The sequence below is a fragment of the Corvus cornix genome, chromosome 4A (genome assembly GCF_000738735.6).
Source record: "Corvus cornix cornix isolate S_Up_H32 chromosome 4A, ASM73873v5, whole genome shotgun sequence".
Taxonomy (NCBI): Eukaryota; Metazoa; Chordata; class Aves; order Passeriformes; family Corvidae; genus Corvus; species Corvus cornix.
This window is the reverse complement of record NC_047058.1, coordinates 7,944,780-7,967,838: the sequence shown is the minus strand read 5'-3', so window position 1 is coordinate 7,967,838 and position 23,059 is coordinate 7,944,780. Positions and strand designations below refer to the sequence as shown.

The following is a 23,059-nucleotide window of genomic DNA, read 5'->3' as shown; positions in this document are numbered from 1 at the left end:
ATATATAATATATAGTACATACACTGTTAGGTGTGGGTTTTATGTCAGCAGTCAAATGTGCTTTAAACAAAGAGTGAAAAAACTAACTGAGTTTTTCAAGCATAATCTGAGCCTCTGGAATAAACCCAAGGGAGGGACACAACACAAAAGGACAAACACCTTCTTATATTAAACCTGGTCCAGGATTTACCTGCTGCTGTTCTTTATCATCTGATTTAATTGCAAGTATCAAACTCCGGGTAAACGTCTGCAGTTCAAAATATTTCTGTTTGTGGTTCTCCAGCTGACTCTCAATGAATCTGACTTCTTCATTCTGTGGGGAAATCAGAGAGTTCTGGGAATAACAGCAGAACCATGAAATCCTTTAGGCTGGAAAAGCCCTCTAAGATTGAGTCCAACCATTCCCCAGCACTGCCAAGGCCACCACTGACCATGCCCCCAAGTGCCACATCCACAGGTCTGTTGAATCCCTCCAGGGATGGGGACTCAACAAAGCATTGGAATAACCACAGCTAAACACACCTGGCTTAAAACTCAATGGTTTTAGTGACAATGACAACCAAAGCCCAGATCTCTTCCTAGAAGTGATCAGGGCACTGTGAGAACAGACAGCAAATAAATTCCATTATTGCAGCAGAAGGCTTGACACAGAAACCAGGGAAAACGACTTGAAACTTCCTCAAAGCTATCACAAATTAACAGATAACATCCTCCAGTGCAGCTGGGTTTGACATGGATCAAGTGTCAGCTCACCCAGCTCCTCAGGATCCTTCAGGTTACAGGAGAAACAGGAACATCACAGAGTGACAGAATGGCTTGGAAGGAACCTTAAAGATCATTTAGTTCCTACCTCCACAGAGTTGGTTATGGGGCTGGAACTGGATGTAATCTATTACAAAATGAGGAAATATCAATAATTTGTATGCTTTGGCTAAAAAGGCATTTTCCCAATCTATACTTGCAAATCTCCTAATTAAAAATTCCAATTTGATAAGTACTTCTGTTTATTCCAAGTATCTCTTCTCCTTCAATCTTATTGGTATGGAGGATCCAAGTGCTAAACCTGTTGATCAGTGCAGAGCTAAAATTAATTTTCTCTGGTTGTTCACCTTTGCGAAGATCACGAAAATCGACCTTTTTATTTAGGTTACAGATCAAAGGCATTGCTCATTTTTGCAGAAGGGCTCTGCTTAATAGCACCAACTCATGAGAGAATAATGAAAAAATATAATATTCACGCTCACACTTTCTAGACTGGCTGGAATTCAGCTTTAGTTGACATGAAAAGCTGAGACTACGTGATGCTCTAAAGGTTTGCAACAAACCCTTAAAAATGGTTGTATTTTGGTTGGGTTTTTCCCAGAAAATTCAGATTTTTTCAGTGAAAGCACTGCTCACCACACTGTCCCAGGTGGTAACAGCTCTGGGAATGAGAGAGGAATATTTGGGCTGCGATCTTGAGGCTTTCATAAAAAATCAGCTGAGTTCTTCCCGATGGAAACTTAGCAGTTGCCTGTTAGCTCTGGATTTTGCCCAGCCCAGGAAGAATTCAGATTTAGGCAGAAAACTCAAGGACTAATCCATGCTGTCAAACAACAACCCTGGCTCTGCAGGGCACTGTCACAACAAGCCTTTCACTGCACTGACAGGTGACATTAAGAAAAGGTCATTCCCTCTCCTGATTCATTCTCCACTGCCCTTCCCAAGAAAATGCTGCTGGAAGGAGGAATTTTTGTTCTGAAGAGATGATCTGTTTATTATTTTGGTAACTGATTATTGTCAGGGCAACAGACCTGGTTTCTAAGGGAAAAAATCAGCAATGGAGGTAAAAACTCAAGGAAACATGGAACTATGGCAGCTCCTTGGAGAGCAGCGCACACACAACCCTCAGCCTTTGGCAGCAGACAGGAGCTGTCAGGATCCAACTGCTTTTCCTCCCTCCCACAACCACCACTTCCAGGCACGTCCTGGGGAATGACTTCTCCTCAGATCCCCCCATTCCATCAGAGGATTCCAGCTGTTCAGTCCCTTCCAGAGCTGGCAGCACCACACTGCAGGGAAAGCGCCACAGCATTCCAAGGAACAGTTCTGGTGGAGCGGCTCCATAAATCCCTTCATTGGGACACATGGGGGGGTTGCAGGTCTGCAGAAATGGGGTTTTCCTGCCTCCATTTGGGTTGAAACATGGATAAAGTGGCTGAAGGTGGAATGAGGGCATGATGTGCACATCAGGAAAACAGCGGAGGAGCTCAGGATCCCACCAAGCCTTTGCTGAACTCCTGACAGATCCACCCCCTGAACTCCCTGGGATTATCCTGCTGTCCCTGACACAGCCCAATCACTCACCTTGTAATCCAAAAGAGAACTCATTTGATCCACTTCAGAATTGCTGATCAGATCACTCTCTTCATCATCTAAAATTTCTATTTTCTGAAACAGAAGCAAACCGTTCATTCCGAGGATTCCAGCACAGAGAGGAGACAAACGAATGAGGATCCGCACCCCAAAGGGGCAGGAAGGATGAGGGATGAAGGTGAGAGAACTCAGTGCTGGCTCCTGAGGAGTTCTGAGCCGAGCAGCCCCCATTAGATGGCAATCATGCACCTCAGCCAGGAGATCCAGCGGGAGCTGCTGCCATGGAGACTGGGGCTGTTTACAGAGGAGGAGCTCCCTGGCCCCAGGTTTTCGGCTTTAACTGGCCCATTTACCCCCTCATAGCCCCTGCTCTGCTCTGCTGTTGCAAAGGAGGGTCTGGAAGTTTATCCCCCTGGACAAAGCAGCCATCACAGCAAGTGCTGACCTACTCCTTGCCTACAGAAATCGAGGAGTTCTCCTCTGGCCTTCCCTGGCCACAGTGCAAGGGGAATGCCCGAAGCTGTAGGGGATGCTGATCCAAAGGACACCTCCAAATATATAAATATGGACATTTTCACCTAATTCACAAAAATTTGGGGAGCTTTTTATACTGGGTTTTAAAGATCCCTGAAGCACAGTGTTAAGGGCAAGCTTAACACTGATTAAAACTCAGAAATACGTCCCAAGTTTTTTTACTGTTTTTAATTGTTTTGACAGTTGTGAACATTTCTGAGCCTGTCTGTAAGAAGTTGAAGCAATTTTACTGTTTTTTAGGATAGTGCTAACCCAGTGCAGGGAAGGGCCCTACTGGCCCAATCCATGCTCATGGGTCATTCCTGAGGTGTTAATTCAGAGGTTTTTCCTGCAGCACGTGGCCCCTCCTCCCTGCACACCAGGAATTTCCCTGAAATTACTGAGGAGAAATCCTTCCAGGGGCATTCTCAGCTCTCCCTGGCAGGACCCACCAAGCTCCCAAGCCTGTGCTGAAGGCAGGGAGGATAAAGCCCATTTTGTGTGCTCCAGTGTCTGCAGCCCAGCTGAAGTGACAAGAGCTCAGAGGTTTGATGTCCCCAGGTTCTCCTGCTCCATGAGACCTTCAGTAACACTGGGACTCAAATATTTTCGGTTTTAGACTCAGCTTGAGGGAAGAATCTCTAAATAACTACCAAACATTCACCCTCTCTTTCTTAGACACACTTTTTAAGATAGGAAGGGAAAGAACAGATTAGAATTTCAAATAGGAAAACTGTATCTCTTATGCAAATCCAATGTATTTTGGTCCAATTTGAAGTGCATTTTAAAAAAGTTTTGTTACAGTGTTTTCAGAAGAAAATATGAAGAAACTCTTCCTTGGTTTTGTTCCCATTATCACATCAAATGACACAATCTGGGGTTCAGGCACATTGGGGAGCTGAGTCTCTTGGACACCATCTCTGCAAACCATTTCTACTGAAGGTGTTGGGGTTTTTTCCTGCTGTGTTTTAGTATTTTTAGTACAGTTTTAATGCTCAAATAGGAAGGGCTTTCAGCACACACAACTGGAGCTGTCACCTAGTGAAAAACACAGGTGCTGGCCAACAACTTCAACATTAGTTAAGGAGTTATTAATGAACTGGTGGAAAAGGAAAGGTGTACATACCACATTATCAGTGGAAACTGGATTCTGGTCATCATCTTTGTGGCCAATTTCTTCATTTTGAAGTGCTTCATTTGTCTCTTCTGCAGAAATAAATTGGTTTTGTCAGATTTCATTCCAATTTTATGCTGAAGGACCATTAATGGTGTTTACCACTAAATGTCACAGCTGCTAAATCCAAGAGCAAACTCATGGTATCAATGTCTACTCAGAAAACAGAACATCTGCCTTATTAAACAGACATCTTGTCACAAGTGTTTCAGGCCAACATCAAACCAACTGCAACCTGGAACAACAACAAAACTACCAGTTATTTATTCTCTGTACCAAAACCTTCCCGTTTTTAGGCTCAGGCTGGAATATTCAAAGGTGATGAAGAGTTTCACAGTAGAGGTGTGCAGAAGTTGGTTTTTTTTTAAATTAAAATAAATTCCTACATGAAAAATCCTGCATTCCCTGAAATTCTGGGATACATATCTAAATTCCACCTCCTCCTTGCAGACACTGATGGGTTTTGAAACAGAAACTGATCAGATCATAGAAAATGTTTATCCCTAGTGAACCCAAGGTGCTTTTTTATGTATAAACACTTGAAAACAGCAGATTTTACCCTGATATTTCAACCACAAAGCATGAGAGATTCCATTGACCTGAAAGGCCAAGGAGAACACATAACCCAAAGAAAGACAAGCCTATTTACCCCAAAATTGAAGTTCGATTCTCATAATTACTTGACTTCTGCATATTAAAATAGAAATCTATTATACATATTAAATATAAGGAGGAAAAGAGGGAAGGGGCAGCAAGGTTCAGGTGGGACACTGGGAGGGGCAGGTGATGATTCCAGAGTCTGTCACCTCCACACAAACAGGGATAACAGGATTTTCCTGGGATTACCAATGCTGCCAAAGACAGGGTAATGTTTAGGCCAGACCACACAAAGACAGTTAATGGTATTAAACAACTTTCCTATAAGTTAAGTAGCTCTAAACTGAGCAAATTTGATTTGAAATTGTTTCAAATAAACTTAATCTGCCACTGGCCACAGCTCCAGAGGACAATTTGTGCTGGGAGCACTTGGGATCAAATGGGAGCACTGGGGAGCAGGGAACAAGGAAGGGTGAAGGTCACTGGGTGAGGATGCTCCTCAGGGACTCGGGGACATTCCAAGGCACCAGGCACTCTGCAGCCTTGATTTAACACCCCTTGGATTCAACAGCTGAATGAAGCAGCTCCCTACAGCATTCCCAACTCCTTAAATATTCACCCTCAGCTCATGGAACCCAGCACAGCCCCACTGGCCTCCACTTACACAGTGTGGAGTTAATTAACACACAATTAAAAAAGGCGAGGCAGTAGGAGAGCTTTAATGCTCCATTTCACATCCCAGCACAGGTTAGTTTTTTATATTCACACACTACATTTTAAAAGCAGGAGCCATCAACACTGTCACTCTAATTAGGTGACCAGAAGTTGCTTTTGTCTGTCTTTCAGAGTGGCTTTTTGCTGTTGTTGTTTCAGTTTTTTAATAAATTAATAAAATTAATAAAAATAAATTAATAAAAAATAAAAAGTTGCAGTTCTCAAACATTAGAACAATTCCCTATCTGTGCCTGAACATAACCCGTGAGTATTGGGAGAAATATTTTCCAGGAAGTTCAAAACCAGCTGAGCTGCAGCAGTGAAACCTCCTCCTTTGAACTGGAGAAATGAATAGAAATAATTGTTGTGGGAGAATAAAGGAATGGAAGTGGGATTCCTGGATGCTGTGGAAATCCTGTCGTTTCCTTGCACTTCCTTAGGCTTTGACACTAATAATGCACCCAAGTGTTCAGCCTCACCTTGCTTGATGAAAGCCTTGCTCAATGAACATTGAGTTATTCCTCACTTGAACTACAGACACTTCAGACTCTTCCCTGTCACCATTTTCTTTCAAGCAGATCTGACTTAAATCAGCTCCTTCCACACCTCAGGCAAATCAAGGACTCTGAGATCCCTCATCTCACTTGGCTTTCAATCACTTGACCCTTTTCTTTATCATCTTATTCCCTCTACAGTCGAATATGACAAAGCTCTCCCAGACTCATTCCCAGCCGCTCTCCGTTCCCCTGCCTCTTCCCTTTAAATTGTTCTGATGAAATGACAGGATCAAGCCTGGCACACCGAGCTGCAGCAGCAGCAGGCCCGAGGTCAGACTTTCTTCTAGCTTGGAGAGCAAAGGCTTCATTGATCTCCTCTAAGCAGAAGCACTGGGAGCAATTAGTGAGTGGGGGATGTGCCGGGCTCACGGACAGGAGGGGCAGGGAGACATCGATCCCATGTGCTCCTGGGAGGGAAAAGGGAATTAAGTTGAAGGCACTTCTCACTCCAGATCCTGCAGATTACTGAGGACACCCCCCGTGTATGCAGTTCCAAGGCACCTGAGCTGTCCCCTGCTCCTGGCTTTGATCTGCTGGGCTGTGTTTGCCTGTCAGAGAGAGCAGCAGGAGGCCTGGGCAGCTCCGTGTTCCAGCCTGAGCTGAGGGGTTCCCTGCCAGGAGAACTGGGAATGCACAGCCCTGCTCCAGCACAGCAGCAGCTCCACCCCCACCAGTGCCTGGGGTGATCAGGATCACAGGGATGGAACCATGGAATCACAGCACAGGTGGGGGTGGCAGGGACCTTGAAGCTCATCCCATTCCACCCCTGCCAAGGCAGGGACACCTTCCACAGACCAGCTTGCTCCAAGCGCCGTCCAACCTGGCCTTGGACACTTCCAGGGATGGGTTGTCAAATGGAATGGCCATTCCAGCTGGCTGGGAAGAACTGAGCAGTTGGCAGAGAGCACTTCTTAAACCTGGCTTCTTTGGGAAGTGAGGCTTCTCCACCTGGACTGTCTGCCCAGCTCTCACTTGCACCAGCAAAATGTGAACTTGTGATTTCATTTCAGATCAATCTGGCAGAAATGGGGCTCATAGATCAAAGGTTTCTCCAATCTTTGTGTAACGAACCCAACAAAACTCAGAGACACAGAGGTAGAAGAAAGAGACCAAACAGTACCTTCAGCCCAGGCGGGGTGGAGCACTTGTGACTCTGTCAGACGTTTTTGAATGTGTACAACAGAATCCAAAGCATGCACACTGCACAAAATTGAAAATATAGGCACAGTAGTAACTGCATTCCAAATACCTTGTGAGCTTCCTTCAGATAAGCAGATTGATACTTCATCATTCCTATCATTATCATCCCCCACTTCAGTAGCAGATTCCTCTCCTGGATTAAGTGCTGATTTAGAAACAAATTCAGATTGATCAGAGAAATCAGCAGGACCTCCTCTAGGGGGTGGGACCTCAATCCCCATTAAACGATATTTCCGTCTTCGATTCCCAATCCAAGTCTTGTAAGAGAAATAAACATGAATGATATCAGAAACTATAACAAAAGCAACAGGCCCCCAACCAAGTGACATCAGCACATCTGGACCAGGGTGCAGCCAGCAGTCCAGGGAGCTGATTATTCCCCAATATTTGACCCTCCTGAGGCTGCTTCCTAAAATCCTGTGTCCAGGTTCAGCTTTCCAAGGGAAACAGGAAGGTGCACAGCAAAAGAAAAAGAAGCAATAGGCACAAGTGGCAGCAAGGGAAGCTCTGACTGGAATTGAAAATAAAAAAGAAAAAATAATGCTTTACAGTGAGGCAGAGGGACAGTTTGTCCATAGGAGCCTTGGCACCTCCTGCCTTGGAGGTACTCAACATTTACTGGGCAACATCCTGAGAAACCTGACTTGATTCCAAAGTCAATCCTGCTCCAGATAAAGAGCAGGACTAGGTGACTTTGTAAGGTCTCTCCCCACCTAAATTATTCAACAAATTTAACATAGGATCTTTGATTCAGGTTCTCCTACTCTGCAACTTCCATAAGGGGACTGAAGCATCCAATGACCCAAACATCTCCCCTGTTCTAGGATTTCCTGCAGCACAGAGGGAACTCGCCAAGGTGACAGATCCACATCACTCCCCTTGGAGGGCAGAAAGGAACTTGGCAGAATAAAGCTCAGAGCAGCTCATCCTTCAGTCCTCTTTGGCTGGAACAGAAGGCTTTAAGAAAAGTTGTTTGCAGTGAGTGTAGAGGAACACACTGGGAACAGTCTGGGAGATGAAACAGGCCCAGGGAACATGGAAACCCAGCCATGGCGGGATGGAGACGGATGCTTTAAGTTCCTCTTATATCAATAAAACTGAGTTTCAAAGGAGAAAAAAAAAAAAGAAGAAAAGACCCACATTCCAAATTGGCCAAGCGGATCTGCACACCTGGTCATTCATTTGCTGTCTCTGATGAAGAAACATCTACACCAAAAATTATTGAAGACTCAAAGTTTAACATGATGTAATAAGGATTGTCTGCAACTCTTCACCTCCTAAGGCTCTCCCTTCCCTTGTGTCACTCAGGCTTTTGACTTCTCATCTCATCTCAACTCTGCTCAACAGCCCCTGCACCCCAGACCCTTCATTCCATCAAATCAGCTCTCCACTGGCAACCAAAAATCCTTCCCAGAGCCAGGAATCCAATTCTTTAACCACCTGCTACTCCCACTCTTCTTGGGCTGGCTCTTGTCCCCCATCTACACCCCCAGAAATAGGAGCAGCAGTTCCTGGGTTTGAAAAGATGATCAGGCCATGCCAAAATGCACATCCTTTCCATGAGGCCTCTGTTCCAAATGAGTTTCCCAAGACATTAAAATATTTTATGATTTTCTTCTCTAAAGACACACTAAACATCACTCTGGCCTTATTTCAGAAATACTTGCCCTGCTCCTCTTCCCAAGGTTCTGATATATAACAGGAAAATGTTGAGTAAAAAACTTTTTGCTTATAATTGATTACTAAAGAGAAAAAGTAAAGAAATATTAACAGCAGTCCCAACTACTAAACACAGTTTCATGCTGTGCCAGCCTTGGAAATAAAACCCTTTTAAAGCTGCATCTCTAACAAGCTAAAAGATAACATGCTGAACACTATTTTTAGTAAATCATCTTTGTTGGCTGGTATTTGCTTTCCCAGCTTGCTGATTTCCCTCTTTGAAGAATGCACAACAGGTATGCAGAGAACTACCTAGATAATTTTTTGTAATACGTACAGTTTGGGGAAAAAAAATTAAAGAAAAACCCGCACACAACAGCCCTTTGAGATCTGGGTCTCTTTTTTCCAAGCAGTGTCTTGCCATTCTTTAAATTTTCCCATCATCTTGTGATTTTAACAAACAGTGCTAACAAAATTTAAAATTGAATCTACCTCTTCTTTAGTAAAATAGGCACTTGGGAAAGGCAGATCTTTTTACAGACTTTTCAAAGCAGAAAATCTTTCATTCAGCATACTGAGAATGTCAGAGAAGATGAACATGTTTTGATAGTGTCTCAAATTAAATGGGGAAGAGAAGGTTCCACATCCTGCATGCTCTGCTGAACAGAGAACATTCTGGAACAGCACAATGGTGAAGGCAAGAGCAGTCTGGAATTCCCACGTAGGGAATCAGCTTGGGAGCTCTATCCCTAAAACACTCTCTCCTTAAACACTTCCAGCAAGGTCTGTAAAGTGCATGGGATCATTTGTGTGTCTGTTCTGGTGCAGGTGATGCCAGAGCTTTAGGGGCCAGCCCGGTGTCTGCCCTGAGGACAGAAACATTCCAGCAGGTGGAAAGGTTTGCACAGAATTTCACAGGGTCACCCCTTGTGTGCCAGTGAGGATGCTCCCAAGGGAGCAAACCAAGGGAGCCTGGGTGTCACTGTGCTGTCCATGAGGTTGTCATGGCCAGGAGATGCTATTGGGGGAACCTTTCAGAGAGCAAAGTGAAGCCCTTGGAAAACAGGGAGCAGCTTTGTTCTCTACAGACAAAAGAGTGATTCTCTTCAGCCTCCAAAAGTACAAGTGAGTTTTTTAAATTTCATGTGTGCCCACAAAAACAAATAACCAGATTTGTGTTCAACCCTAAAAGCAGCTTTGGATCCATTTGGATGCACCAAGCCAGAGGTCTCCAGAACAGGAGAGTTCCACTAAGGGCTCCTAGCCCTGCTTCTGCAGCAGTGTCAGGAATTTAGGAAAGAGGTGGAAGGAGAGGATGAAGCCTGAAAGGAATAATCCCAATTGTCATGCCTGTCATGAGGGGAAGGAAGGCTCCTGTCTGTGTACGACTGCAAACAGTGGGGCCATTTCCAGAGGCTGGATGAGCCAAGGAGGCCCCAGAGCTGCAGGGTGATGCTGTGTGCCTGCTCATCCGGGACACAGTGGCAACTCTTCCCAGCCTCTGGAACAGATGATGTGCAGTGGTTCTTAGCAGTCAGGCTATCTCCAGCACAGCTGTGCCTCCCTCAACCACCTACAGGGACCATCAAACTGAACTGACCTGGAATTCCCCCATCACACCTCAACCTGACCTCAAGACAGTCTTGTAATTTTTTTTCCCCCATTTTGGAGCATTTTCTTTCACACAATTTCCCCTATAAGCATGAATGAGAAGTATTTTCCCTGTATCTTTAGAAAAGCCCTTTTTTGGTATGTTAATAGCAATATAAATAGTACCTTTCAGTCTTCTAGGATCTCCCTAAAAAATGTAACACTTACTTAGAATCTTACTCAAGAGAATGTCAAACAGCTCGTAGTGCTGCTTCTGCTGCTGATCAATACAACTCTTACCTGAGGGCTTTTACTAAATATAGACTGCAGAAAGAGCAGGAGAGCACTCCCCAACATGGTCATTCATTATGTAATACGTGAAATCTATTTCAAGCTTCCTCATGAAATTTTTAAAGCCTTTCATCTGTCCTATTTTTGCTCCTGTGACAAGATAAGGGAAGACTCTGGATTTCTTACCCGAACTATTTCACAGTCAACATTTAATTCTGCAGCCACAGCTTCAATTTTCTCTCTGCAGACTGAGCCCAGGCTGGTCATGCCATTGTCCCAGTATTTCTTTAGGGTAGCTAAGTCTCGGTCACTAAATTGTGTGCGGTCCTGTAACTGCAAGATAAAAAAAATACTGTTAGATTGAAAAAAAATCTGCTTATCCAGAGCATTCATGTCCAGAGGTCTCCCACACAGTAACACACACGTTGTACTGCCTCCATGGCTCTTCTTTGCTTTTAGCTCTCCCTTAAGAACTTGGGGATTTTTCTAATTTCTTTTTTGTATCCAGGGCACTTCTGAGTTCCCTGGGATTTGCTGGAAAGGCAGTGGCAGCACTAACACAAGTTTAAGGCACTTCAGCTTTGTTTCAACTCCACCTGATTTTTTCTGTAATTTGTTTTATCTCATTCTATAAGGCCTTACTGAAAATAACTTTTTCCCCCTTGTGCTGTTTACTCTCTCCACCCAATTTATGCAAATTACTCCTTAAAGGCTTTTCAAGTTTCTCACCCTCCCCCCTTAAAGTTCTTTTATCTTACTGCAAACTACAACACATGCATAATTCAAAGGATTCTGACTTCCTAAAGGGAATACTTTAATGTTTATTTGGTGAGCTTGAGTTTAAATTGGTTCCACTGTTTATCTGTGAGTTCGCAAACTCTTTGTCTACACTTATCAAAATATGTGATAGTGGATCAGTGATAAAAGGAGTAACACTGAAGAAGAATTCCTAAACATCCTACCACTGTTTGAACTGGTGTGAGCACAGAGTATATTTCTCTAGTAGAGTTTCCAAGCTTTATCAAAAGCTTTTCACCCAGAATTTTATCTAAAATCTACAGTTTCTTTACATTAACCCATGTTTTTCACTTCTCCTGCTATTCTGAGTACAGAAAATCAACCACAAAGTCTGCACTGGTTACTTGTAGCCCATGTGCCACATGTGTCATTATTTCAGTAATGAATTGTGCTCATGATTTCAATAGCTGAACTCTGTGTTTGCTCATTTAAAGATCATTAAAAGTTAGAAAGAAATAATTGTAAGTGGAATAAAAGAAATTTCGCAGAACTAGGATCATTTGACAGTCTTGTACAGTTCCCAGTTCTAGCTTTTGTTAATCTTCAGAATATGGTTAATTGTTGCAATTTTCTTCTTTTAAAAATTATTATTTCTCCAAATGTTAGAAGCACCTGAGTCTCCTCAACATATGAACACAAAATAGGGGCATCAAACCTTTGTCTTCCTAAAGTAATCCCAATAAAACGATGCCGCAAATATATTCAAATATGGTCCGGTTGGACTTGTTGACCTTAGAGGTATTTTCCAACTTTAATCAATCCATGGTTAATTGAGTGCCTACCAGGGACTCAGATTTTTTCCTGGCTATCATTCCATCACCCCAGTCAGGAATTAGAGGGGCTGTTCCCATCCTGCCCATCCCACAGTTGATGGTACCAGGTCAGAGCAGGGCTGGTGAGGAGCGCCCTGGACATCCGGAGCTGCTGTGCTCCCGCCCAGCCCCGAGCAGCCCAGCACAGGAGATGCTCTTGGGCAGAATGCTCCAGGCCATGTTCATCCAGAAGGAATCCACTTGGCACAGTGAAGGCTGCTCCAGGCTGAGCCAAGTGCAGCTCCAGACCCAGGCAAAGCCAAATCCCCGGTGCCTGCTTGCCCGGAGCTGCCGGCGCTCTCACTGCATGCCTGACCTGAGTTCCTCCTTTCTCCAAGCCACGTTCAAGGAACAAAAGTACAGCCATCTCCCGGATCACTGCAGCATAGCTCCTTTTATAGCTGCTGGCAGAAGAGAGTGGGACTTGGGAAGAGCTCTGCTCTGCGGCAGCCCAGCACCGAGGAGAGGGAAGGCGGAGAGGAGTGACAGCAATGCTCAGCCTACACGGAAAAACCCTGGCCTAACCTGCATTCCTGACTGCTCAGGGCAACCTCACCTCCTAAAGAACAGTGGGTGTTCTTTAAACATAAATAACTAACAGTGGCTGCTGGTTCTGGAGCGTTCACACCGCTGCAACCCCTCGCAGTGAACTCACAGAGCTCCCTGTGATCGGTGCTCGGCAGGGACACAACACACAGCAATCCCTCACATTTAACATCCACAGCCTGAAACTCCCCTGGAACACCCTGTGGAGGCTCACCCTCCCCAGTGCAGGGCTGAAATGAGAGAAGCCCATTCACTTAAGATTTGACTCGATGATCCTGGTGGGATCCCTTCCAGCTCAGAATATTCTGTGAAATTCTGTGGAGCACCAGGAAATGTGCCTGGTGTTATGGCACAGGTAAGGGAGAAACCCTGCTCAGGCTGTCTTCTCCCACCCAGTTGGTTGGGTTGGCCAAATTAGAACAAAACCCAAAGAAAGCCCAGCTGCCACTGGAGGAAGCTCAGGTTTCTTCTTGCCACGTGGTTTTCCAGTTATTTCAGAAATGCTTCCTCTCCTGAAAGAGCCCAGGGAGAGGACTTAGTAGCAGGAAAAGTGATCTGCAAGAGGATCCTGATCCTGCCTTGGACAAAAGACACCCAGTGCCTGCCTCGAGTTCCCAGAGGGGTGGTGCTCAGGAAGGTGCACAGCCTGCTCAGCTTTTACTTATTCAAAACAAGGACTTTACTAGGAAAAAGCAGAATTTAGCAAAACCACCTGGCCCTTAAAAATTTTCCTTAAAAAGCAGTGTCAGATCTTTTCCATTTTACTGCATAGATGTTAATTCTGATGACCTACTACAAATCTTATTAGATACATCACTATTCAATGGTTTTCACCTCACAGCTGCTGTGTAATTATGTTAACATAACTTGTAACTTTTCTACTTTGGAGTCTGTCTCATTTTAGCCATTTTTTTTCGCCAAGACCAGCACTGAGGAGCTCCTGTGCTCTGCCAAGTGAGCGGCTGTGGGATCTCAAGAGATCCTGAAGAATCATCATTTACACACCCTGCTCTCAATTGCTGCACCAGCATCATGGGATCAGTGTCACCCCTTAAGCTCCCTAGATGTAAATGGCACTTCAGCATGTCCAAATTTCAGCTCCAGGTTAACATGCTGTGCCATGGGCCTTATCAGCAATTTCTTAGGGAAATCACAAACTACCTTCAATTACAGGATCATTCCCTTGACATGGATTATACCCAAGTTTGACTCCTGCATTATAAACTGCTTAAAAATCACATAATGACTTTTGTCAGAAAATAAAGGATAGAAGTTCTACATTGTACATGTAACTAAGCTTCCATCAATTTAGTTAATAACCTTCTCATGCTTAGTATCATCAGAGGAAATGAGGGACCAAGAGGAAAATCTCAGAGCCCTACAAATACCATAATATTCACCATTATAGGAAAAAATATCTAAAGATAATATTGGAACGCTTCATATTTATGACAATACTTATAGGTGAAGGCAAGCCAGTAATTCAGTTCTTATTTTAACGTCATTAACTCAGCTCTGAATACAATTCTCATTTCCTCTCTTCAGATCCCCGGCTTGCTGATTCAAGGCTTGGCTTTATCCTTGACAGCGTTGGCTGTTGGCTGAATCCTTTACATTTCCCACTTCTGTTGCCCACAGTTTAAAAAGCAGGAGAGGCTTTGTCCAGCAGAATCCAGCCTATCCATTCCCAAGGAAAAGCAATCCTGGCGAGCAAATTGAATCAGCAGTTGTGCCGCGCGCAGGGTTAAACCCGGCTTATCCCCGACCTCCCAAGTGTAATAACATCATCCTTAGAAGAGATGACCCAGTTTATTAGAGACATTCCTGGCTCTTTGCCGAGCCCCTCATCCCCCCCAGTGTGCAGCAATATCTGTGGTGCAAATCCGGTGTCTATAATTGGGATGAATAATTGCACGGAGTGGAGTGTCCTTATCCTGCCTTTTCTTAGAGCCTGCTTTTTTAGATCGGGTTTTGTACATCAGTTGAAAATGTTTCAGGCCACGTGCACAAAAGCTATACACAAATTTCAGATTATTAATCAAAGACATGCTAAAAAATGGAAGAACTAGAGGTTTTATACATAACTTGCATTTATGCTGCAGCTGAGCACTGTGTGTGGTGTTTATTTCAATTGCAGTGAAATCATATGAAATCAACATTCAGTTCTGATACTTGGTGATGAAATGGGCTGAGGTAATGGTTATTTTTAGCAAACAAGCCTCTCACAACAAATTTTCCATGCCTTTGATCCCTGTCACTGCTTCTGTTATATTTTGGGAGGAATGGGAAGATCAGAAGCGCTCAAAGCATTCAAGGTATGAACAAATCCCAGATTCTTCTGTACAAGCACAGTGTTGTTTTGCCTTATTCACCTTTCCCAGTGACACCAGCATGGAGCTCTCTGAATCCTGACACTAATTAATATGTTTTCTTCAGAGGATTATCGATTCCTATCTCGAGATCTTATCTGTATGTATTAATAGCGATTTCTGAATCATTCCACTATGCCCCCCCTTTCCCATCTGCACCATTTAATACCATTCTTGCATTTCAGTTTATTATTTCTTGATTTCCCACACACAAATTCTGAAGGTCTGCATTTTCCCTTAACACACCAAGATATTTAACCTCATTAAAGTTGTGCCAGATTACACATTCCTTCAGCCTGAGGTTTTAGCTTCAGGTTTCACCAGTGCCACAAAGCTGCCCCCCTGTCAGTGATATCCCATCCTGTGCTTAGGCTGGCCACTGCTGCTCACACACAGCTGCACAAACTCAGGCACAAAGGTGGCTGAAGGCACCCTTAAACTCTTCCTGCTGACACACCATTAGGGCACCCACTGTTAGGTTTCTGCAACAGAGATTTTTTGCATCTTTCCACACTGGTTAGGTAAGCCTGAAGTTTGCTCTGATGGAAGCAGAACTGATAAATATTTCATAGCACCCCATTGTGAGCAGAGCTGTAACTGCTTCAGCACTCAGCCAAAATTACAGATATTCTGTTAATATCTGTTTCTAAATCAAACTCAACTAAAAAGATGGGAAAAAAAGAGAGATATCAATGCAATGAACAGTCTAGCAAAGATATTACACTCTCATCTCACTGTGTAATTTCCAAACCAACCCTCAATCCACACAGACTGACAACTCGTCCTTCTGGACATTTTGAACTGATCTGTGAAACAGTGAATGTTCAGCCTCAAAGTAAACTGATTTTTAGATGGTAATTCTCATGATTCTTACTCGATCTATTAATGTCTTCCTCACATTGGACCAGAAAAGTTTTGCAGTTCCTGTTCAGACAGGATGCATTTCTTGTCTGCAGGTTCACAGCGGACAAAAAGCCAAGGTGATTTGTGGCACTTGGGTGCAGCACATCACGTAATAAAAAGATGACCAGACTTGTCCCCCTTTGCATTCCTTGCGGATTGCTGTGGACAAGGAGGTGCTGTTTCCAGCCAGAAGGCCATGCCGTGGATGGTATTACCATCCAATGTAGAAGTATCTTGAGATATGTAGTAAAATATCTCACAGAAGGAGGAAACACTTTACTCAGTATTCCAAATGGCACAAAGTAGGAACAAGCACAGTGCTCCCATCCAGAGACCTCCAGCTCGGCTCACCTCTCACTGCAGACCCTGACTGTGTCACTCAGACATGCCCCCACCGACTTGACTAAACCACAGTTTTCTCCCCTCCTGGGAGAGCAGAGGAAGGTGGAGAGAACTCCCCAAGTTCCTCCTGGAATAGTTTTAAAACAAAAGGCAGAGCTGAGGTGCCCTATGACTGCAGGCAGCTTTAATCCCTGCTGGGCTGCTCTGTAAAGCTGCTCTGAGGTGTTTGCTCTCAGCTCACGCTGCTTTTCCTGCAGCAGCCACCGGTTTTCCTGAGCCTTGCAGACCCCAGGCCAAGGAGGAGCTTTCTTCAGAGTTGTACAGATGTGTCTCCCCCACACAACCCAGCTGTGTTCCCCATGCCCAGAACAGCTGGGGACAGGTCTCACACCTCTGCCCCTTCACCTGCCTGAAGTGTGACTGCACTGCTGTGACAGAGTTTTATTCAAATAGACAATGTGCAAACAGTGATACAAAAATCAAAATCTAGCACAGGAACTCTCCACCCATTTCAGGTCCTTCCTGTCCCCAAATACATCAGACTGAGAGCCCAGACACCCCAAAGTGAAGCTTAGGGCAGACAAGCCCCCTCCCTCCTCCAAAACAAAACTTCACCACTAAGGCACAGCTTACCCAGAGTCACCACCTGTGTGACAAATGTTCTCCAGAGCACACCAGTACTTTTAAAACTACCACAAACACAAGTGCTTCTGCTCAGACCTCAGATGACACAGAACTAACAAGTCTTAAATACAAGGACAAAAGTGAAGATATTTCCCCCTTTTTAATTCTCCTTAACTGGTACCTTCACTGCTATTTTTGAATCCTTGTTATCCTTCCAGCACCCTGTGAAAAACCAAAAATCAATGCATTCATAAAGGCCACTGCACATGCACCAGGAGAGAACACAGAACTCTCTCATTTCAAAAGACACTCGCATGAGTTACTGAGAGGGTGATATTTCTAGACTAATATTCATTAACAATCAGGATTACATCATCCTACAGCAGAGCTGAGCAGACAAGAAAGAGTTTCTGCAGAACTGCACGGCTTTTATTTCTCTCCTGATACAGTTGAAGGACAGGGCAAGGGAAACAAAACATCAAGGCAGAAGATTAAAAATTCAGAGCATCTAAAAGACAATCTTTTCCATTTTAACCAAAATACAAATTAGCCTTTTTCCTGTTTGAATGGCAGTAATTGCCATAATGGCAGTTCTACAACTCTATCCATTCTATTTCTGTTCCCTCACACTCTTTATTCCAAAAAATTTCACAGTTGAAATCAAAGTTTCTAGGAAGAAGGAGCTTTTTCTCCTTTGCTTGTCTTACCCTTGTGTGTACACAGCAGTTTTAGAGTGCCAGGTCCTCAACTTGTCTCCTGAAGGAGGCTGGTTCTGCACTCAGACTGGGAAAGTGCATCCACAAATCTGGACACAGATGTGTCAAACAGATTGTGTTAACCAATGGGTTTTATGCATTTTATTGATTAAAAAGACAAAGGAGCAAAGGTTTAAGGAAAAATAATTCCCTAATAGCCATCCTTAATGGTCTCTCACTGCAAGAAAGACGCTGGGGGTTTGGAGCCAGAGAAGGGAACAGAGCTGGAAAGGGGCTCAGCCTGGAGCAAAGGAGGCTCAGGGGGGACCTTGTGGCTCTGCACAACTCCCTGACAGGAGGGGGCAGCCAGGGGGGTCGGGCTCTGCTCCCAGGGAAGAGGGACAGGATGAGAGGGAACGGCCTCGAGCTGTGCTAGGGGAGGTTTAGGTTGGATATTGTGAAAAATTTTATCACTGAAAGGATTGTAAAGCATTGGAACAGGTGGCCCAGGGCAGGGGTAGAATCACCATGCCTGGAAGCATTCAAAAAACCTGTGGATGTGGCACTTGGGGACATGGGTTAGTGCTGACCGTGCTGGTGCTGGGCTGACGGTCAGACTTGATCTTAAAGGTCTTTTCAAACCTTAATGATTGTTTGATTAATAAACAGGCACCTCCACATCCTTGAAGGTTTAAAATTTACTCCAGAAATGTCTTCTACAGCTGGGGTCAGGTATCCAGCATGACCATGATGCCCAACAAACCTCCCAGTGCTGCAGGCAGGGGCCAACATCACCCCATTCCCAGCCCAGTGCTCCCACTGCTAACTCTGAGCTGGCTCTGGCACTTACCTGACTCCAAGAACAGCACTGAACTCTAAAAACAACCTCAGCAGCAGAATTTGTACCTACCAGGTCACACACCCGACCTGGATTACCTTGCAACTGGATACTGGCTATGGATGGTGTGGCAGAGCAGTGGGAGGGAGGGGGAAAACCTCCCCCTTTAGCTGTGAAACTCTACCCAAGGACACTCCCCAGCTCCTTGGTGAGATGCTCTAAAAGGTCATTAACTGATAGAGGGGTTGAGCCTTCCAGAAAAGAGCTGCATTTTAAAAAGCCTCCTCAAGAGAATTAGCACTTAGGAAAGAAAAAAGATGGATTGAGCACAACAGGATTTGTATAAAAGTATCAGTTCCTCTGGGAGATGCTCTTATAAAGTGCTCTCTGTATAAAAAGAAGTAAGTGATTGTACCAAACTCTGCAGAAATTGGAAGTGCTTCAGCTGAGACCTAGAAAAAGCCTGAGAGAAAACACCATTAATGTGATGGTTCTTAGATTCCTACTTATACAGGAAACAGTCCCACACTCACACCTTTTGAAGACTAAAGAGAAGAACTGAAAATAATAAAGAAAGGAAGAAGTACTGGTTACAGCAGGAGAAGGCAACGAAAGGCTCTTCCATTGCCTAGACCTCATTGCCAAAACAGCAGCCCCTGCCAGGACACTGCCAGCTCCACGGACTGGGAAATTTGGTTACCATGACAGACATTTCCCCAATTACTGCTTCTGCCAGAGCTGGAGTGAAAGAGCAGCCCCTGGAGAGCCTCGCTGTACCATCCAAGCTGAGGGTGGATTTCCATGGAAAGGAGGCAGAAGTGACATCTCTTTTAAGACAAGCTGGAAATGCTGAGTGGTAACTAAACAAAGGAGTTGGGCAGAGGGGTTTTTTCCTGATAAAAGCTGTTTCATACCCTGTGTTATAGTTTGGAGTCGTTCGTGAATTGAGGACATCAACCTGGCTAATTCTGTTGCTGTGAAATGACATTTATGTGTATAAAATTAGACTTGATCAAGTTCCTACAGCCAGCACTGACTAATTCTGTGCATGTGCAGAGAAGCTGCAGAGGGAGTTACTCTCTTAAGCATTCAGTTACCTCAATTAACAACCACTTCACTTTCAACATAAAAAACATTATTCTGAGTTCCAAACTCTCAGTCCTCATCAATTCAGATGTTATATTTGAGCTAAGAGCACCATTCCTACCTGGGCATCACCTCACACTGGATTATGACCTTGACCTGCTTTTAAAGATAGACATCAACTTCACCTCGACTGAAACACTGCACCTGCAGATAATGTTTGTATCAAAGGAAAAAGCGAAAAAACCCACACACAGTAAACAGAACTGACATTTTCAAAAATGCATTTTTAGCAACTTTTCATTGCTTCACTTGATGCATTAGATACTTAAATGGAACTGTACTTACTGCTCTTTTTCTGGAACAACCTGTAATCCAAGGCACAGTAAGGTTTCCTGAAATCTGTAAAGGGGAAGGAGGAAACAGAACAGAAAACAAGAGCAGCTTAGGTTGCTGTGAGAGCCAATACTGAGCAATTTCACAAGATTTCAGCATTGTGCATTCAACTCTGACACCCATGTCTGTAAACAGGTTAAGATTCAAAACCAAATTCACACTCACCTTTACTGCTAAGACTAAAACACTGTTTCTTTGGGTGAGGGCGAGATAACACAGTGGTGACTTGGGTGTTTCTGTACTTTTGGTAACTCAACACTTGTATTTCACAACAGCAGTTTCCCTCTCAATCTGTCCCACACAGGCAGGATGAGCAGACTGGAGTCAGACAAGGGCTGAGGACCAAGCTGCCCTCAGATCTTTTTTAATGACATCACTTTGACTTCCAGAAAAAATGCTCTCGTGTTTGTCACTGAGGTGTTCTGAAGTTAAAGATTTGAGTATCAGCAGAAAAATTAGGGATATCAGGTTGGAGAAGGAAGGGGAAGGGGTGTGAAGGCAAAGGTGAGCTGCCTCCATTCTATTGCTTCTCCATCATTCCCAGAGGTCAGACTTTATTAAATAAAAATCTCAGACTGTTTTCTCTGATCATCTCAGGTGTGTCATAGCCTGGAATATTTTAGGCTTATTTAGGATTCCACGTTCATTTTCTGCTGCAGACAAGCAATACTTGAGAGACTGAACATAGCTCCGGAGAGATTAATCACCTCAAGTCATTACCCACATGTGTGAGGAAAAAACCTGTGCACTTCTGCTGACTGAACCAAACTGCACTGAGGGTTTCTGTATTTGCAAAGTGCTCCACTGATGGCTCTTGCAGCATGAGCACAGCAAGTACAGCAGCGCTGGTACAGGTGTCTGCTGTATAAGCACATAAAACACTTTTATTCCTCAAGCTTTTAGCTGGAAGCACTTGGAGGCTACCCAAGATCAGAACCTTTCTCATTATAGCACAAGGAGGGTTGACAGGGAGCAGAAAGGAGCACCCTAAAGGTCAGCCTGCATCAGGTTTTGAGTCTAAAATATTGATTTCTTCACTGCAAACACAGATTTTAGAAATTCTGTCTAGAAAAGTTATGTCTGTTACAACCCTATATCCCACACAACAGCTTCACACCACAGACTCCTCTGTAAAGGCACCCTGAGGACCCACCCAGGTGGCTCCTCTTCACTAATTTAAAGGGGGCTGCAAAAAAAAAAAAAAAAAAAAAAAGTGCTTTTCTATGGGAATAAAGCAAAATCTACAAGGCAGAGCATTAAGGGTTGCTGGGAAGACACATGCATACAGTTCAGACAGGTATGAGGCCAAAACCAGGCAAGTTCATCTCAAGAGAACTCCCTGAAAGACAACATGCATAGCACTGCTCTGAGCTGCTCTTGTGAACCAGGCACGAGGGCTGGGACTGGGAGCAAAGTCAATAAAAATATATAGATTCTCAACAGGGTTTTTGTCCCTTAGGGTCAGGGGGAAGAAACCAAGACTAAATCCCAATTCAGCCTCGAGGACAGCACAGATAACCTCTCTACTTCAACACACTCAAAGTCAAACTAAGACAAGCAAGTAGGCTGAAACATTTGTTTACTGAACCTGTTCAGGCATTAAAATTGATCACTTAATTAAATTTAGTCTTAAGTTACACTAACATGAATTTGATTAATTGAACCAGTAAGGAAGCTATAACTAATTGCTAATTAGATACCCCACCAATATATGACAGTAATTACTTCATCAAAACATGAATCACACAGTCCTGACTTGGAAGAAGCATCTGCTTGAATGTTCAACTACTCCAATAATCATTTAGCTCAGGTTTCATCTATTTTTAAATTCAAGAAGATTTCCCCAGGTTGAAGGATTTTCATCTCTGTGCTGATGGATAAATTAGCTAAACTTGGGCAATAAAACTAACATAAACTGACTACAAAAAAAACGAAGTGTCATCCTGTACATGCCTAAAAGGATTCAGACAGCACCTTAGAAAGCCTCTAATACCCAGAAGTGTCACCTCAGAGGTTCACAGGGTGCATGCTCACAGCAATAAGAGAATTAACAGCATCCGGCTCAGCTTTTCCAAGGTTTAAAACCCTGAAAGTGACAAGGGATATGACAGGAAACAGAAGCTCCCTCCACCCACATTCCCGATCCAAAGAACAAGGTATCTGAGACAGGCATGGAGGTCAGCTGGGGTACAGATGAATTCCTCACTTAGCAAAAAAAACGAGGTATGTTCTTATAACAGGGGGAAGTAAAAAAAAAAACCCAAAACAAAGTTGCAGGGATCTTACTCTGATCCATAAAACACCAAATGGACAGATAAAATATCATCGACTGTGAAACTGTTCTAGCTCTTTAAAAAGACTCAGTTCCTACCCCACAGAACCCCATAACAAAGTTATTCCAAATTTCCTTTAAAAAATATAAAACTAGAAGAAATCAATCTCTCTGAAGCTGTTTCAAGAGTGAAATAAAGCACCACAAGCACACAGCTGATGGAGGCATCAGTAATGGATTTCCCATCATGAAACTTAAGAAAAATGTCCTTAACTCAATCGTAAGCACTTTCACCAACCCCTTACTGGACTGATCTGCACATTTACAGCTTCTCTTCTGTGAAACTGGGATGGCAAAAGTAAACAGCATTTCATGAATTTTACAACCAAGAAGAAAAGTAACAGCAAACACTGACAGACTATGTGAGAGTAAAGGAGAGAACAGCTCATCTGATGTGCCATATACCCCCCCGAATTTACTCCAGAGTATCTCTGTTCATCGAACCTCTGGTTTACCCAGAAGAGCAATAATTCAGGTGAAAAGTGGCACTTACTTGAACTCAAAAGCTTTCCTTCAAATGGTCACATGAGATAGGAAGAAATCAGGAAAAAAAGAAAAGAAAAACTAAAAAAAGCTACAAAAAACCCCATGACTCACAAAGTCTTGTTCTCTATCCTGGTGAGCAAAGCACAGGAAAAGCTGATAGGGTGTCAACATGGTTTATTTTCAGG

The 23,059-nt window shown here is 43.8% G+C and overlaps 1 protein-coding gene across 2 annotated transcripts in view; it reads right to left on the bottom strand.

Annotated features, from left to right (window-relative positions):
• HDX (highly divergent homeobox) overlaps positions 1–23,059 on the bottom strand; it is a 41,268-nt gene that overhangs the window by 6,549 nt on the left and 11,660 nt on the right. For both annotated transcript variants that reach the window (XM_039572048.1, XM_039572049.1), the window contains 6 exons: positions 20,009–20,062; positions 10,837–10,983; positions 7,160–7,367; positions 3,995–4,074; positions 2,347–2,430; positions 191–313 (listed from right to left, as the gene is read on the bottom strand). In XM_039572048.1, the coding sequence (XP_039427982.1) occupies positions 191–313; positions 2,347–2,430; positions 3,995–4,074; positions 7,160–7,367; positions 10,837–10,983; positions 20,009–20,062 (696 nt within the window). The remainder of the gene's footprint in view (positions 1–190; positions 314–2,346; positions 2,431–3,994; positions 4,075–7,159; positions 7,368–10,836; positions 10,984–20,008; positions 20,063–23,059) is intronic.